Source organism: Bufo gargarizans, chromosome 1, assembly GCF_014858855.1.
Source record: "Bufo gargarizans isolate SCDJY-AF-19 chromosome 1, ASM1485885v1, whole genome shotgun sequence".
In the NCBI taxonomy this organism is placed as follows: Eukaryota; Metazoa; Chordata; class Amphibia; order Anura; family Bufonidae; genus Bufo; species Bufo gargarizans.
This window is the reverse complement of record NC_058080.1, coordinates 748,081,898-748,100,559: the sequence shown is the minus strand read 5'-3', so window position 1 is coordinate 748,100,559 and position 18,662 is coordinate 748,081,898. Positions and strand designations below refer to the sequence as shown.

Below are 18,662 nucleotides of genomic sequence, written 5' to 3'. Positions count from 1 at the left end.
GGGGCCTGTCTGACCAGCATGACGTACTAGTGCATCAAATTGCAGAAAGTCACTTCCCGCTATGACATACTATTACGTCATATGTCAGGAAGGGGTTAAAGCTTTGGGTGAAAATCTGGCCAGCTGGGGGAAGTTATGGTTTAAAGGAGCCAGTTAACTCAGGGACCAACTAATAGTGAACACTCCCATCTTATTAGAAAACCAATCATTACAATGTAACCAACGTCTGTAAACTCCTGTATGTCATTTCTGTTATATAAGGACGTGTACTGTGAATAAAGGAAGGGAACTTTTTATATAATACAAATGCTCTGGTGTTTATGTGAAGCTTTATGAGCGCTCATATTCCCAAGTGATTCGGAGCCACACAAAGAGGAAGGAGACCACGTATTTGCGATCACACGCGCCACAGTGTGCGACAGTACAGGTAAGTAAATCATGAATGGTAAGTGGAGCCCTGCACGTGTTTAGCCAGCCTGTTGTCTCAGTGATTCAGACCCGCACAAAGAGGAAGGAGACAGCATATATGTAACTATGTAAGTGAGGCTGCCTAGTCTTTTAAATCGAAAGAACCTGAAGTTTCCCTCTTTGTGATGGTTTTTATGTTATTTTGCGATACTGTGTAGAAGAGCTATCCAGTAATATCTGGAAGTACGTAGTATTGTGTAGGAGCTCTCCCTAGAGGCTGCATATCGAAACTGCATAAGAAGGAAAGCAAATTAGGAAACCCATTAGGAAACCAGGCTCTGACGAGGGTCTGAGGGGTGAGCGTGTTAGATACGAGTTCCCGCTGAGAAATTCACTTATTTCAAACAGAGTGTGGATACGAGTTCCCTCTTAGATTTTGGGCCAAATCTTATTGTGTGTATGGCACAAATTCCTGCTAAGATTTGGAGGAAATGGGTAATTCTAACATCACAGGGTGTAATGTTCAGTCTTTAACTGCTGCTCAGAGAGTTTTTAGAGCGAGAGGGAAGAAGTGCAGTTAGAAAGTTATATCATTTATGCAGTCTGTAGGAATGCCAGTAGGAGGTAGACTGAATGAGGAATTATGGAAAGAAATACTGGAGGAAAAGAGAGGTTGGTTGAAGGACAACGACAGGTTAGAGCAGGCTGAATTATGGTGGAAAGCGTCTGCAGAAGTAACTGATGGAAAGTTGAAAAGAATGGCCAGTATTTTTATGAAAAGAAGGTGCCACGCACTTCCTCATTAGCCCCCACCACCGTGTGTAGTACCACTCCTAAAACTACCTCCACTGATGTGAGGAGTACTTTGGCCCCCTCCCTGGAATGTGCTCCAACAGGAACACTTCCCATTGTGTGTAGTGTTTCTTCTTCTCCTCCCTCAGGTACTCCTGAAGTAATAGCCCCCTCCAACGTGCAGAATGCTCCATCCCCTATATGGAGGAGGCTGGGAGGATAAGAGTACAAAATACCCAGAATTATTATTATTATTATTATTATTTATTATTAAAGCGCCATTCATTCCATAGCGCTGTACATATGATAAGCGGTGCACATACATAACACAGACAATTGCACTAATCATAAACAAGATGAGTTACAAACTGGTACAGAAGGAGAGAGGGCCCTGCCCGTGAGGGCTTACAATCTACATGGTATGGGAGAAGGACACAGTAGGTGCGGGTTAAGTTGGTCATGGCGGTATAGAGGCAGCAGGGTCACTGGTTGTAGGCTTGTCTGAAGAGGTGGGTTTTCAGGTTTCTTTTGAAGGATTCCACTGTAGGTGAGAGTCTGATATGTTGGGGTAGCGAGTTCCAGAGTATGGGGGATGCACGGGAGAAATCTTGGAGTCGATTGTGGGAAGAGGCGATAAGAGGAGAGGAGAGAAGGAGGTCTTGTGAGGATCGGAGAGTGCGTGTGGGGATGTATCGGGAAAGTAGCTCAGAGATGTAGGGAGGGGACAGGTTATGGACGGCCTTGTATGTGTTTGTTAGTACTTTGAAGTGGATTCGTTGGGCAATGGGGAGCCAGTGAAGGGATTGGCAGAGGGGAGAGGCAGAGGAGTAATAAGGTGAGAGGTGGATTAGTCGGGCAGCAGAGTTGAGGATAGATTGGAGGGGTGCGAGAGTGCTAGATGGAAGGCCACAGAGGAGAATGTTGCAGTAGTCTAGGCGGGAGATAATGAGGGCATGTACGAGCATTTTCGCAGATTCAAAGTTAAGGAAAGCACGGATGCGGGAGATGTTTTTGAGTTGGAGGCGGCAGGTGGTGGAAAGGGCTTGGACGTGCGGTCGGAAGGAAAGGGCAGAATCTAAGGTCACTCCAAGGCAGCGGGCTTTGTTGACTGGGGATAATGTGCAGCCATTGATCGTGATAGATAGGTCTGTTGGGGGGGTTGAACAAGATGGGGGAAAGATTATGAATTCTGTCTTATCCATGTTAAGTTTAAGAAAGCGAGAGGCGAAGAAGGATGATATAGAAGATAGACATTGTGGGATTCTTGATAGTAAGGTGGTGATGTCTGGACCAGAGAGGTAGATTTGTGTGTCATCAGCATAGGAGTGATACTGAAAGCCATGGGACTCTATGAGCTGTCCCAGGCCAAAAGTGTAGATTGAGAAGAGCAGGGGTCCTAGGACAGAGCCTTGCGGGACACCAACAGAGAGGGCATGAGACGAGGAGGTGGTGCGGGAGTGGGAGACGCTAAACGTCCGGTCTGTGAGGTATGATGTGATCCAGGAGAGAGCCAGGTCAGTGATGCCAAGAGATGAGAGAGTTTGCAACAGAAGGGAGTGGTCAACAGTGTCGAAGGCAGAGGACAGGTCAAGGAGAAGGAGGACAGAGTATTGTTTCTTGGTTTTGGCTGTCAGTAGGTCATTGGTGACTTTGGTAAGGGCAGTCTCGGTCGAGTGGTGGGTTCGGAAGCCAGATTGTAGGCGGTCAAAGAGGGAGCAGGAGGAGAGGTGGGAGGACAGTTCTGAATGGACATGTTGTTCAAGTAGCTTTGAGGCATACGGAAGAAGTGATATGGGGCGATAACTGGACAAGGAAGATGGGTCAAGTGAAGGCTTTTTGAGGATGGGTGTAATGGTAGCATGTTTAAAAGCAGAGGGGAAGACACCAGAGTTTAGTGATAGATTGAAGAGATGAGTTAGGGCTGGGATAAACACTGCGGTGAGGTTAGGGATGAGGTGGGATGGGATCGGGTCAAGTGCACAGGTGGTGAGATGTGATCTGGAGAGTAGAGTGGAGAGTTTTTCTTCTGTAATGGTGGAGAAGCGGGTTTTGGGGGGAGAGGACCGAGCAGTTGTGTAGAGGGTCTGTGGGGACTGTGTAGTAAAGCTTTCTCTGATGTGGACTATCTTTTGTTTGAAATATTTGGCAAAGTCCTCAGCTGAGAAGAGAGGAGAGGGTGGGGGCGCTGGGGGGCGGAGAAGGGAGTTAAAAGTGCTAAAAAGTTGTTTAGGGCTGTGTGACAAGGAAGATATGAGAGATGAGAAGTAGGCCTGTTTTGCATCAGCGAGTGAGGATTTGAATATGAGAAGGGATTGCTTGTATGCAGTGAAATGATCTTTAGAAGGGGATTTTTTCCATCGCCGCTCAGCAGCCCTGGAAGCTTGTCTGAGTTTCTTGGTCAGGTTGGTGTGCCAGGGTTGTCTGTTGATTTTCCGGATTTTGTTATGTGTGAGGGGGGCAACAGTGTCCAGAGCTGTACTTATTGTGGTGTTATATAGGGTGGTAGCAGCTTCTGGGTCTTGGAGGCAACAGATGGTAGAGAGTGGGAGAAGAGAGTCAGAAAGCAAGCGAAAGTCGAGATGTTTAAGGTTCCTGCGGGGGTGTGCTGGTGTGTGGACCGGGGGGGCTACAGAAGAGACCAGTGAAGAGAAGGTGAGTAGGTTGTGGTCGGATAGGGGGAGAGGCGAGTTAGAAAGGTTAGATAGGGAGCAAAAGCGGGTAAAGATCAGATCCAGAGTGTGACCATCTCTGTGGGTGGGAGCTGAAGACCACTGTGATAGGCCGAAGGAGGAAGAGAGCGACAGGAGTTTAGAGGTGGCCGAGTGGCAGGTGTCAATAGGGATGTTGAAGTCACCCATGATGATAGTGGGGATGTCGGCAGAAAGAAAGTGTAGTAGCCAGGTGTTGAAGTGGTCAAGAAAGATGGTGGCTGGGCCTGGAGGGCGGTAAATGACTGCTACTTGAAGGTTGGAGGGAGAGTAGATGCGAACAGAGTGTACTTCAAATGAGGTGAGCGTAATGGAGGGTGGCAGTGGAGTTGGGCTGTAGGAGCAGGTGTCTGATAGGAGAATACCAACTCCTCCACCATGTTTGCAGCCGGGGCGGGGGGTGTGAGTGAATTGAAATCCACTATAAGAGAGTGCAGCAGGGGAGGAGGTGTCTGAGGGTGTCAGCCATGTTTCTGTGAGACCCAGAAAGGAAAGGTTTTGAGAGATAAACAGTTCATGAATGTACGACAGTTTGTTACGGACAGAGCGCGCGTTCCATAATGCTCCTGCAAGAGGAACCAAAGGGGCAGGGGTCAGAGGAATGGTAATTAGGTTTAAGGGGTTGCAGAATTTTGCAGAAGGAGATTTGTAGTGGGACATGGAAGTGATAGTGGGGATTTGCTGAGGGGGTCCTGGATTTGGAGAGATATCACCAGCAGTAAGGAGAAGCAGAGAAAGTGTTAATAGATGAGAATAGGAGAGGGCATGAGGTGTCTGTGTGTGTTTGGGAAGGAAGTGTTTTATGTTTGCAAACAGGTTTGTGCAAGCGGTCAGATGAGAAGGTAAGATGGAGGAAGAGATGAATAGTTCCTTGCTGGGTGAATGGATGTGGGGGTATTTCAGGAGGTTGTGGAAAAGTAGGAGGAGTAAGAGGAAAAATGTAAACATTGTTTGCATTGATTATGTCTGGAATTACCTGTGGTCCCCTTCTGGTCCAATTCTGGTATAATTCAGTCTGTGCACTTAAAGAGTTGCACGAGAGATGTTGCATGTTGAAAGACCAAGGTCTGAAAAGACCTAAGACCTTAGAGTTATACCACTCAGTGATCAATCAGGTGTGACCAAGAGGGGAGGGGGCTACATATGGCCTAATCAAGATAGGACCAGATACAGGGGTGAAATAGTCAATGTAAACAAATACTCAATAAATCCAGCAGGAAAAGAGACATTAATAGTTTAATGCAGACATACCAGGATTTAGAAGGAGAGATGAGAGGGGGTGGACAATATCAGACTGGAAAAGCTGGGTGTAGCAGTAAGGTTCAATGCAGACATACCTGGAGATGAGAGAATTGGGTGATGGTCAGTAAGCAGTGATGACAAAGTGGAATCAATATCCATAATATTACATTCTGGTATAATTCAGTCTGTGCACTTAAAGAGTTGCACTTGAGAGATGTTGCATGTTGAAAGACCAAGAATGGGGGCAATCTGCACCTAGACATCATTCAACTCTAGTTATTGCCCCTAGCACAGGGCTATATCCAGTAGTATCAGCCAACAATCCTTCTATGTTGTATGTCCCACCAGCTACAAATGTGCCTGCAGTTGTGGCCCCTATGTTGCCAGTCAGAGGTGTTCCGGACCAATCTTATCAATCTAGGGCTGCACCAACTCTTAGTCCTTATTCAGACTTAAGTAGGATACAGTCACAGGAGAATGTAGAAATACCATCATCTTACACCAGCAAAGATTGGTAGATTTGGTCTTTGAAAATAACTCAGATATGAATGGGAGAATTTTAATTGCTGCATTTGCGTCTGCTTTGGCCTTGGGTTCCTGCTTTGGCCTTCTTTCATAATGGCAGCCACGCATAAGTTCTGTTTCCACTCCTTTAGCAACTTGCAACATAATGAAAGATTGTAATGATCTTCATTCAGGTCTGGCCTGTACCAGACCTTTCCGGACGTTCTCTTTAAAGGGACACTGACAGGCCCAAAAAGCATATTTAGGGGTATATATGACAGTATAGGTCTTATAAAGGGTATTAGAATCATCTAAGTATCCCCCCTGTCCGCCTTATAAATACAGTAATCTGAAGTTTTATAACCTGCTTTCCTGGTGTTCAATCTGCCCAAGGGGCGGTGCTTCATATCAACTTGCGCCCAGCCAGCCTCACCACAACTGCCGTTTGAAGCGCCGCCCAGCTCATCAATATTCACTGAGCTGGGCGGCTGCTCTGAAGTGCTGTACTAGTGTCCCCGGCCATCTTCAGTGCATGCGCCCGGCACCCTCAATGGCCGGGATCGCATCGTGCGTCTGCTTTGTGCGCTTTAGTTTAAAGTGAAATAAATAAAAAAAATATACATATTAGGTATTGCTGTGTCCATAACGACTGGCTGTATAAAAAGATCACATAATCCACCATGTCAGATCAATGCCATAAAAAATAAATGTGGCAAACTGTGCCAAAAGTAATTTTTTGTCACTTTACATCACAAAATGTGCAATATTAATCGATCAAAAATGTATATGTACCCCAACATAGTACCAAACAGTCACCTCATCAAAATGAGCCCCATAATAAGACAATCACCCCAAAAAAATATTGCTTTCAGAAAACAGAGACAATAAAACATGATTTTTTTTGTTTTAAAAATGCTTTTAATGTGTAAGACTCAAATAAATTAAAAAAGAGAAAGGAGACATATTAGGTATCACTGCACCCGCAACCTGCTCTAAAAAAATATCACATAATCTACGCCCTAAAGTCAATGCCATAAAGAAATAAAATAAAAACTGTGCCAAAACAACACATTTTTTGGTCACCTTGCCCCATAAAGTATAATATTGAATGATCAAAAAAACATATGTGCCCAAAAATGGTACTAATAAAAAATGTTAAATTTTTCTGCAAAAAAGGAGCCCTTGCAGAAGATGATTATCAGAATAAAAATAAAAATGTCTTTCAGAAAATAGACACAAAAATATTTTTTTCCAAAAATGCTTTATTATGTAAAACGGGAACAAAAAAGTAGACATATTTGATATTTTCACATCCATAACAACTTGTTCTATAAAAATAGCACATGATCTAAACTGTCAGATGAACACTGTAAAAAAAGTAAAACAAAAACTGTGCCAGAACAGCCGTTTTTTTGGTTACTTTGCCTCACAAAAAGCGTAATATAGAGCAATCAAAAATCATATGTACCCCAAAATAGTATCAATAAAACGCTCACCTTATCTTGTAGTTTTCAAAATGGGGTCCCTTTTTGGTAGTTTCTACTGTAGGGGGCTTCAAATAGGACATGGTGTCTAAAAACCAGTCAAGCAAAATCTGGCCTTCAAAAACCATACGGTGCTCCATTTCTTCTGCGCCCTGCCGTGTGCCCTTACTGCAGTTTACCACATGTTTCTGTAAACTTTAGAATAAGAGTAATATATATTGAGTTTGTCCTTGACGTGTCACAGAAAAAAATTGATTGAAATGGAAAATCTACCCAAAAAAGTAAAATTTAGAAATTCAATCTCCATTTTCCTTTAATTCTTGAGAACACCTAAAGGGTTAACAAAGTTTGTAAAATGAGTTTTGAATAACTTGAGGGGTGTAGTTTCTACTATGTAAGCCCCACAAAGTGACTTGATAACTGAAGTGGTCCTTAAAAAGTGGGTTTTTGGAAATTTTCTTAATTTTAAGAATTGCTTCTAAAATTCTACACCCTAAAAAATAAAATGATATGTACAAAATGAGGCCAACATAAAAGTAGACACACGAGGAATGTTAAGTAATAAATATTTTATTAGGTATCGCTATCTGTTTTAAAAGCAGAGAAAGACATTTTGAAAATTGCCAATTTTTCTAAAATTTTGGGTAATTTTGGATTTCTTCATAAATAAAGGTAAAACATATCGACTGAAAATTACAATTGTCCTAAAGTACAATGTGTCAGGAGAAAACAATCTCAGAATGGCTTGGATAAGTAAAAGTGTTCCAAAGTTATTACCACATAAAATGGGCATGTCAGATTTGCAAAAAAATGGCAGAAAGGTGAAAACTGGCCCCAGGGTAGTAGGGATTAAATAGTGTTTGGATGAAGATGAAATATTAATATGTTCACATACGTTATAAAACTATTACATGGATCATTGTTACTTCTCACCATGTCACTCTGGACTCTCCCACAGTGTGGGTGGTGGTGTGAATACAGTGATAAGGAGCAAGGTTCATGGGGACAGTTCATCTTCACTGCTCTGGAAGTAAACAAGGCTCTTCTTCTCTTCTAAGAAATATTAGTCACTTGGCAGATCCAGGATAATGCCACCCCAAAAAATACATATTCTTATCGGCTGTTAGGCTGGAGCTACATGGTGACATGGGTCATGTGATATTAAGAGAGTAACGTCCGTAACACTACAGGTGAAACTCGAAAAATTAGAATATTGTGCAAAAGTTCATTTATTTCAGCAATGCAACTTAAAGTTAGAATATTGTGAAAAGGTTCAATATTCTAGGCTCGAAGTGTCACACTCTAGTCAGCTAATTAATCCATACCCCCTGAACAAGGGTACCCGAGATTGCGACTTTAGGGGTTTTTATAAGCTGTAAGCCATAAATGAACTTTGCACGATATTCTAATTTTTCGAGTTTCACCTATATGTCTAATGACTGTCAATAGGGTCACAATGTGACAGTCACAAAAAGTCCAACACTTAGATTTTTGGTCAGAGACCATATGCAGGCCATCATATAACACAAAGCAAATCGACTGCATCTCGAATGCAACTTATTCTGCAATTTGGCTTTTTTTTTTTTTTTTTTACAGACAAATAGCTACAAAACTATGTTGAGGCTTGCAGTCATGTGACATATGTTGCCATGTAGCCCCAACTTTAAATAACTTGGTTAAAATTCTGTTTTTGCTCTTAGAACATTTCAGCATTAAACCTCTAATGTGTGAATTCGCACATGATGAACAAGATTTGATTTACGTGTAAAATATTTCCCACATTCTGAACATGAATACGGTTTCTCTCCTGTGTGATTTTTCTCGTGTATAACAAGATGTGGTTTGTGTATAAAACTTTTTCCACATTCTAGACATGAATATGTCTTCTCTCCTCTGTGAATTCTCTCATGTCTAACAAGGCTTGATTTTCTAGTAAAACATTCCCCACATTCTGAACATGAATATCTTTTCTCTCCTGTGTGACTTCTCTCATGTGCAACAAGATTTGATTTCTGTGTAAAACTTTTCCCACATTCTGAACATGTATATGGCTTCTCTCCTGTGTGAATTCTCACATGTGCAACAAGATTTGATTTATCTATAAAACATTTCCCACATTCTGAACATGAATATGGCTTCTCACCTGTGTGACTTCTCTCATGTATAACAAGTTTTTGTTTCTGTGTAAAACATTTCCCACATTCTGAACATGAATATGGCTTCTCACCTGTGTGACTTCGCTCATGTATAACAAGTTTTGGTTTCTGTGTAAAACATTTCCCACATTCTGAACATGTATATGGCTTAACCTCTGTGTGAATTCTCTCATGTACAAGAAGACGTGATTTATGTGTAAAATTTTTCCCACATTCTGAACATGAATATGGCTTCTCTTCTGTGTAAATTCTTCTGTGTGAAGGAAGACATGATCTTTTTCTAAACTTTTTCCCACCTTGAAACGTTTTCCCCACTTTATGACCTGTACTTGTGGTAACAATTTGTGATTGGTCAAGAGAAGGTTCTGCACATTTAGAGGACTTATATGAGAGATTTGTACTGTGAAGTCCTGAATGTAAGTTTTCTGCTGAACAGAGCTGCATGATATCTTCATCTGTGTTAGAATTTTGTGATAACATGGAGCTTCCCTTAAACTGTTTATTGGGATTCTCTGTGAAGATAAAAATTGGAATTTGTGATTTTTTTTCAAACAGAGTAGACAAACGTACAACATTCCTATTAGGCTGTAAGTGGATCCAGCAGAAACCAGAAGTATACAGTAAGTCATTTACTTTAAAAGCCCCCCCCCAAAATCTGCCCCAAAGACTGCATGTATCATCCTAGCCTTATAAAGCTTTTTATAACACTGCCTGACAAGGGTCTAGATTCTAATAGGCTCCTTTCACACGGGCGTTGCGGGAAAATGTGCGGGTGCGTTACGGGAACACCATACCAAAAACATTGTAATGCGTTTTGCACTCGCGTGAAAAAAATCGCGCATGTTTGGTACCCAAACCCGAACTTCTTCACAGAAGTTCGGGTCTGGGATCAGTGTTCTGTAGATTGTATTATTTTCCCTTATAACATGGTTATAAGGGAAAATAATAGCATTCTGAATACAGAATGCATAGTCAAATAGCGCTAGAGGGGTTAAAAAATATATAATAAATTTTAACTCACCTTAGTCCACTTGTTCGCGTAGCCCGGCATCTCCTTCTGTCTCCTTTGCTGAACAGGACCTGGGGTGAGCATTAATTACATGAACAGGACCTGTGATGACGTCACTCCGGTCATCACATGTTCCATCACATGATCTTTACCATGGTGAATGGATCATGTGATGGACCATGTGATGACCAGAGTGACGTCATCACAGGTCCTGTTCATGTAATTAATGCTCACCCCAGGTCCTGTTCAGCAAAGGAGACAGAAGGAGATGCCGGGCTACGCGAACAAGTGGACTAAGGTGAGTTAAATATTTTCTATTTTTTTTTAACCCCTCCAGCGCTATTTGACTATGCATTCTGTATTCAGAATGCTATTATTTTCCCTTATAACCATGTTATAAGGGAAAATAATAATGATCGGGTCTCCATCCCGATCGTCTCCTAGCAACCGTGCGTGAAAATCGCACCGCATCCGCACTTGCTTGCGGATGCTTGCGATTTTCACGCAACCCCATTCATTTCTATGGGGCCTGCGTTACGTGAAAAACGCACAAAATAGAGCATGCTGCGATTTTCACGCAACGCGTGAAAATCACCGCTCATGTGAACAGCCCCATAGAAATGAATGGGTCGGTATTCAGTGCGGGTGCAATGCGTTCAACTGACGCATCGCATCCGCGCGGAATACTGCGCCCGTGTGAAAGGGGACCATACAGGGATGGGCAAACTCGGCCCTCCAGCTGTTGTAAAACTACAAATCCCATCATGCCCTGCTGTAGGCTGATAGCTGTAGGCAGACTAGGCATACTGGGATTTGTAGTTTTACAACAGCTGGAGGGCCAAGTTTGCCTGTCCCTGTCCTAGTATATACCTGGTATCCACTTTTATTACACAAATGTGCTGTAGCTTGAAATTTGAAAAAGCTAATTATACCTAACAATAAAGCCTGCTTCCTACACATTTCACCTTCAATGCCAAGTAATTTTTTACCACATCCCTCAACACATTATGTATTCATTTTTAAATAGACCTCTTAAGCATGACCAGGCAGAAGGTGCCTGAGCATAAGGTTCCCTGGTGACCAGCAAAGATGTTTTGTGATTATCGTGAATTATTCCTGCCTGTGCTCCAGCTCTGCACCTGTCCTCCCTTTGTCTTCCTGCACTTTTCAATTTAGTTTGGTTCATGTTGCAGGTTTCTCAGTCTGTCTGCCCCGTCCACAAAAAAAATCTAAACCACCTTCTATCCCAATAAAAAAAGCAAAAAAAAAAAAAAACGGCCATGTCAAAAAACGATGACTGCCATAAAGAGAAAGAATAAAAATGCAGGATTCGGCATTTTCTTGATATCGTCTTAATCGTATTGGCAAACAGAATAAAGTTATCATGTCTTTTGTAGCATACAATAAATGACATAAAGGCAACACCCAAAAAATCCCGGTGGAATTCCTTTTTTTCGTCAATTTCGCCCACAAAGATTTTTTTCCACATTTCACAGTACAAGATATAGTCAATTAAATTATGCAGTTAAGAAATGCGGAAAAATGAACAGAAGGTGGGGAAGAAAAATGGAAAAAAAAACGACACAAAAATGAAAATTGACCCGATCCTTAAAGGCGTTGTGCCACAAAAAATATTCTACAGTTTGCAAACGAGCACCTGGATCTGAATTCTTTTGTAATTGAATGTAATTAAACATTTTGCATAGCCTCTGAGTTATTCCATAAAATGTATCTGTATAGCGCCATCTGCTGTTAGTTTTTTTCCTAATTCGTTGTCCTGAGCTGTGGTAGGGAGAGCTGAGACACGCCCCCTGAGCTGTGATAGGGAGAGCTGAGACACGCCCCCTGAGCTGTGATAGGGAGAGCTGAGACACGCCCCCTGAGCTGTGATAGGGAGAGCTGAGACACGCCCCCTGAGCTGTGATAGGGAGAGCTGAGACACGCCCCCTGAGCTGTGGTAGGGAGAGCTGAGACACGCCCCCTGAGCTGTGATAGTGAGAGCTGAGACACGCCCCCTGAGCTGTGATAGGGAGAGCTGAGACACGCCCCCTGAGCTGTGATAGGGAGAGCTGAGACACGCCCCCTGAGCTGTGATAGGGAGAGCTGAGACACGCCCCCTGAGCTGTGATTGGGAGAGCTGAGACACGCCCCCTGAGCTGTGATAGGGAGAGCTGAGACACGCCCCCTGAGCTGTGATAGGGAGAGCTGAGACACGCCCCCTGAGCTGTGGTAGGGAGAGCTGAGACACGCCCCCTGAGCTGTGATAGGGAGAGCTGAGACACGCCCCCTGAGCTGTGATAGTGAGAGCTGAGACACGCCCCCTGAGCTGTGATAGTGAGAGCTGAGACACGCCCCCTGAGCTGTGATAGGGAGAGCTGAGACACGCCCCTTGAGCTGTGATAGGGAGAGCTGAGACACGCCCCCTGAGCTGCAGCAGAATGGACACAACCTTTGATCTGTCAGATTGATATAAATCTAGCAGAGCAATGAATGTGGAGATCTCTGGATCCATGTGAGGTGCAGGGCTGGTTCTAGGCTTTGTTAGAAAGAGGTTGTGCCATGTGCTATATGAGGTCTGATTTTAATTTTCTACATTAATAATGGGATGACCCCTTTAACCCCCGAGTGACCACCCATACGCCTTTTTACGGCATTCACTAAGGGGCCTTAGCCTGGGCCACCGCTTTTTCACGGCAGCCCAGTCTAAGCGCTGCACAGGAGCGGGGGCTCAGTTCTCACATGACCGAGGAGTGCCAATACGGGCTGTTTAACACTTTACATGGATGGAAAAATAAAAAAGTTATAGCTCTTCGAAGGCTATGATGAAAAAAGGAAGAAAAACGCTTGGTTAGTAAGGCCCCAAACAGGCTGGTCACTGTTCAGTTATGATGTCCAGCAGCAGGAGAAAATCCAAAGGTTCTCTTTACTGAAGACATAGCGGTACATAATGGGGAGACAGCACCCCAACAAGTCTCGTTAACAAGTGCGGCCCCCCCACACGTACCGCTGTGATCCTACGTGTCTTCAGTAAAGAGACCTTGGATTATATTCTGGTGCTGGACATCATCATTGAACGCTGTTACCTACCTGAACCTAGCAAGGTCCGTGTATGGAGATCGGTGGAAGTGCTGGGAGCAGAGGCGAGCTGGAATCTCGTGGATACATTATGACACTGAATAGTCACAGATGTGCACATCGCTCATAGACTTCCATTTAAAAAGCAATGAATGCGTCATAATACTTTTATTTTGCTTAGAATATACCGGCCCGACAGATACCAATAGGAGAGACCACTTACCGTCCGTCCAGCAGCGCGGAGCCTTATCCATATGTCTGACTGATGAGGAAAATACAAGGCCCTAATCTGATGTTAATAGAGCCCAACATGTGCACCTCCTCCATTACATGTCACTGCACACACGTGTATACACTGCACATGACGGCTCTTATCTTGTGATATAAGAGGCTGGTGCTCCTCCATTACATGTCACTGCACACACGTGTATACACTGCACATGACGGCTCTTACCTTGTGATATAAGAGGCTGGTGCTCCTCCATTACATGTCACTGCACACACGTGTATACACTGCACATGACGGCTCTTACCTTGTGATATAAGAGGCTGGTGCTCCTCCATTACATGTCACTGCACACACGTGTATACACTGCACATGACGGCTCTTACCTTGTGATATAAGAGGCTGGTGCTCCTCCATTACATGTCACTGCACACACGTGTATACACTGCACATGACGGCTCTTACCTTGTGATATAAGAGGCTGGTGCTCCTCCATTACATGTCACTGCACACACGTGTATACACTGCACATGACGGCTCTTACCTTGTGATATAAGAGGCTGGTGCTCCTCCATTACATGTCACTGCACACACGTGTATACACTGCACATGACGGCTCTTACCTTGTGATATAAGAGGCTGGTGCTCCTCCATTACATGTCACTGCACACACGTGTATACACTGCACATGACGGCTCTTACCTTGTGATATAAGAGGCTGGTGCTCCTCCATTACATGTCACTGCACACACGTGTATACACTGCACATGACGGCTCTTACCGTGTGATATAAGAGGCTGGTGCTCCTCCATTACATGTCACTGCACACACAAGTATACACTGCACATGATGTGTCCTACCTTGTGATATAAGAGGCTGGTGGTCCTCCATTACATGTCACTGCACACACGTGTATACACTGCACATGACGGCTCTTACCTTGTGATATAAGAGGCTGGTGCTCCTCCATTACATGTCACTGCACACACGTGTATACACTGCACATGACGGCTCTTACCTTATAATATAAAGAGGCTGGTGCTCCTCCATTACATGTCACTGCACACACGTGTACACACTGCACATGACGGCTCTTACCTTGTGATATAAGAGGCTGGTGCTCCTCCATTACATGTCACTGCACACACGTGTATACACTGCACATGATGGCTCTTACCTTGTGATATAAGAGGCTGGTGCTCCTCCATCATGGCCTCCTTGTACAGATCCTTGTGGCCTTCTATATACTCCCACTCCTCCATGGAGAAATAGACAGTGACATCCTGACACCTTAGAGGAACCTGACAACACAATGACACCGTCATCACCCAGACCCCTCCAGTGCTGTTACTGGAGAATTTCCCAGCATTCCCAGCAGTGTCACCTCTCCAGTCAGCAGCTCCATCATCCTGTGGGTGAGTTCTAGGATCTTCTGCTCATGTATCAGGGGGTGAGGGGGAGGCTCTGTGATGGGGTGAGGGGTCCTGCTCCACCCTCCTGACTCCTGGAGATGGATGATGGGAGTCACACAGTCCCCCGATGTCTTCTTCACTATTGTGTACTCCTGTGGATGGAGAGAGACACTTAGGGAATAAACCCTTCAGGGGCCATGTGCTCTCCTCCGGCCCTTTCTTCCTGGTACAACGTGCCTACTTACCTTCTAATGGCTCCTACAACATGACTATTGGTCACTGGTCACATGATACATCACTCACCATACTGGGGGCTGATCTTCAGGTTCTCCGTCACTTGGAAGGTCTGGAGGCCGTTCTCCAGGACCCTGGACTCTTCCCATCACTTCCTATGATGGATTCTCCTTCCCGATGTCTGACTTGTTACAGAATACAATAAAGAGGAGAGAAATCTAGAAAAGTTTACCTCTCCGCTAAGCAGGGAGATGATCTCCAAGGTGAGGTCCAATATTCTTCTGCTGATCTCCTTCCTGTACATCCTTGGTGGTCATTCAGGAGAAGAGGAGAGAACTGGAGGAGCTGGAGGCTTCTAGTACTGCAGGCGCCTATAGGAGAAGAAGAGAGAAAATCATCCAGGGGACAAGACCAGATGTCACCTCCAGAACCGCACTTCCTGAGCCTCCACCACATGGATTCTAGGGGCCCCAACATGGAGATTTCTGGTGGCTCCACAGGAGATAAATGTCTGATAGATGCAGGTCCCACCTCTGGGCTGTGCTCAGCTGTGTCCAGAACTCCTAGAGAAGAGACTGGAGAGAACTGAGCTCAGGCCGGGCCCCACTCCATTCATTCTCCTCCTGGAGGCAGGGGCCCCTCACAAGGACAGTCAGGGGCCAGCGAATAATGACAACCACCGCTATCCTTGCTCCCCCTCCACTGTCCCCCATCTGCTCCTCTCACACCGCCGCTGACTGCATCTACAGTCATGTGATGTCAGACATTTCCTGCTTTTACACATGCGGTTCTGATCCGGTTGTATTATATTGAAAACTAAGAGACCAGATCCGGCGCCATTGAGTTCCATGGTTTTTGGTGCCGGATCCGACACGTTCAGTTTGCCATGTCGCACACAAAAACGTAGATTGCAAGGCAATAAACCGGAACAGAATGCAGTCTGGTGCCCTCCGTTCCGTTTTCTCCCCATTGACGATGAATTGTCTGAAGCGCTGAGCTGCGGCTCTGAGAGCCTGTGCTGACCTCAAAACTGGAAAGGAAAACGCAGATGTGAAAGCCGCCTAACCCGTTACATCACAATTCACATTCACCACATAGCAGGAATGATGAGGCTGTCAGCAAGGACGATGGGAGTTATCGCCTTACAGCGTCCTCCAAGCTCCTCCCTCATTAATAGACCCCTGGCCACATACTCGATGGGCGGGTACAGTCTCCATGGTAACTATTGAGTCCGAATAACATAACAAAAACAAAGACAGGCGCACTCTGCGGTCTCACTGACCCTCGTACTGGTGTAAAATTGAGAATTAGCCAAGATATCCTGCTTGGAGGACATGTCTGAGCCCGAGCACCGCGCCAAGGTTTCTCAAGTAGCTCGGGACCTAATGCTAAACGTACCTGGGTGTAGCGTTAGCCTTCCGAGCTACTTGAGAAGCCTTGGCGCGGTGCTCGGGCTCAGACACGTCCTCCAAGCAGGATATCTTGGCTAATTCTCAATTTTACACCAGTACAAGGGTCAGTGAGACCGCAGAGTGCACCTGTCTTTGTTTTTGTTATGTTATTTTGACTGCTTATCACATCCACACATTTGCTATCCTGTGTAGGATGTCCATTGTGGTACCTGTGGTCCGCTGCAGGCATCCTCCACCGTATGCATTTTTTCTGGGGATTGCCATTAGCAACGGGCCACAAGTGCAGGATCTGCTCCCCCGGTATAGATGCGCCACTGCATATGGGGTTGAGCACTTCCTGCTTTTTAATACCACGCCAATCTGTAGTAACTATTGAGTCCGGCCTGTGAGGAGAGGAGGACACTGGACATTTCTGTATTACATGATGGATTTCCCCCAATAGATAATAAAACCTCATTCACACGGAGCGGATTATCACACTGAAGCACAAAGCAGCTCTCACCTTCCCCTCCACCAAGCGAGCACGGAAGACGCGCCTGGATGCTGGAAATATGTCCCCGAGCAGATTCTCCCATCCAGCAGGTTAGTAGTGAGTATACTGAGGGGGCGGGGCTCGGAGTGGTCACTGACCACATGACAATGATGTCATCACAGATCCTCCCCTACTATTTTTCTTCTATTCCGCTGAGAACCGCATCTCAGATGTCGATCACATGAAACTGACCTCATCACAGGTCCTTCACCAATCACCACCTCTTCTCTCCACAGCTGAGCCCCGTCCCCTATATTGATCACATGACGGTGACGTCACCGCAGGTCCTTCACCACCTCTTCTCTCCACAGCTGAGCCCCGTCCCCTATATTAATCACATGACGGTGACGTCACTCCCAGGTCCTTCACCACCTCTTCTCTCCACAGCTGAGCCCCGCCCCCTATATTGATCACATGACGGTGACGTCACCGCAGGTCCTTCAGCTCTGGCAGTTCAGCAGATACTGGGCAGGTCCTGGTCGGTAGTCAGGGCTCTTGTTCTCTCTGGTATCAGCCATTCCTCCAGCCTGCAGGTAAGATGAGCTGTGAGGAGACAGTGTGGTGGAGAGCTCAGACATGTCACCTCTGGAGATTCTCCTCCATTACACACAAGGAATCCTTCTCCACTCCTCAGCTTAGTATGATGGGGGGAAGTAGTAGTGGGGATAGTGGGGGTTGTCATCACTCTTTGCTAAAGGAGAGAATCTGTTTAATGTGAATAAGGTTTTCACTGCCAGGAGCTTAGATACACACTGCACTGCCAGGAGCTTAGATACACACTGCACTGCCAGGAGCTTAGATACACCCGGAGCTCAGGGTTTTCCCGTCAGTGCAGCTTTATGAGGGTCTGAGTTTTGCGGGATGAGTTGTACTTTCTCTCGGCCTCATTATCGGGGACATGGGACTCACTGATTAACCTTTATTCCTTTTTTTGGAGGAGAATGAAGAAAACCAGCAATACGAGCCTTCTCCTGAATGAGCCACCAAGGATGGACAGGAAGGAGATCAGCAGAAGAATATTAGACCTCACCTTGGAGATCATCTCCCTGCTGAGCGGAGAGGTAAACTTTTCTAGATTTCTCTCCTCTTTATTGTATTCTGTAACAAGTCAGACATCGGGAAGGAGAATCCATCATAGGAAGTGATAGGAAGAGTCCACGGTCCTGGAGAACGGCCTCCAGACCTTCCAAGTGATGGAGAACCTGAAGATCAGCCCCCAGTATGGTGAGTGATGTATCATGTGACCAGTGACCAATAGTCATGTTGTAGGAGCCATGAGAAGGTAAGTAGGCACGTTGTACCAGGAGGAGAGGACCAGAGGAGAACACATGGCCCCTGAAGGGTTTATTCCCTAAGTGTCTCTCTCCATCCACAGGAGTACACAATAGTGAAGAAGACATCGGGGGACTGTGTGACTCCCATCATCCATCTCCAGGAGTCAGGAGGGCGGAGCAGGACCCCTCACCCC

The 18,662-nt window shown here is 45.2% G+C and overlaps 1 protein-coding gene and 1 long non-coding RNA gene across 2 annotated transcripts in view; one reads left to right on the top strand and one right to left on the bottom strand.

The window, feature by feature from the left end:
• LOC122930572 (zinc finger protein 585A-like) overlaps window positions 1-14,840 on the bottom strand; it is a 96,183-nt gene extending 81,343 nt beyond the window's left edge. The window contains exons 1-2 of the mRNA XM_044284066.1: window positions 14,782-14,840; window positions 8,854-9,806 (exon numbers count right to left, since the gene is read on the bottom strand). Of these exons, the coding sequence (XP_044140001.1) occupies window positions 8,854-9,806; window positions 14,782-14,815 (987 nt within the window). The 5' untranslated portion in view covers window positions 14,816-14,840. The remainder of the gene's footprint in view (window positions 1-8,853; window positions 9,807-14,781) is intronic.
• Window positions 14,841-17,666: 2,826 nt separating this feature from the next.
• LOC122925051 lies at window positions 17,667-18,621 on the top strand. Its single transcript, XR_006387496.1, has 3 exons — window positions 17,667-17,727; window positions 18,132-18,255; window positions 18,570-18,621. It is a non-coding gene; the product is annotated as an uncharacterized LOC122925051 (long non-coding RNA).
• The last annotated feature ends 41 nt before the right edge of the window (window positions 18,622-18,662 follow it).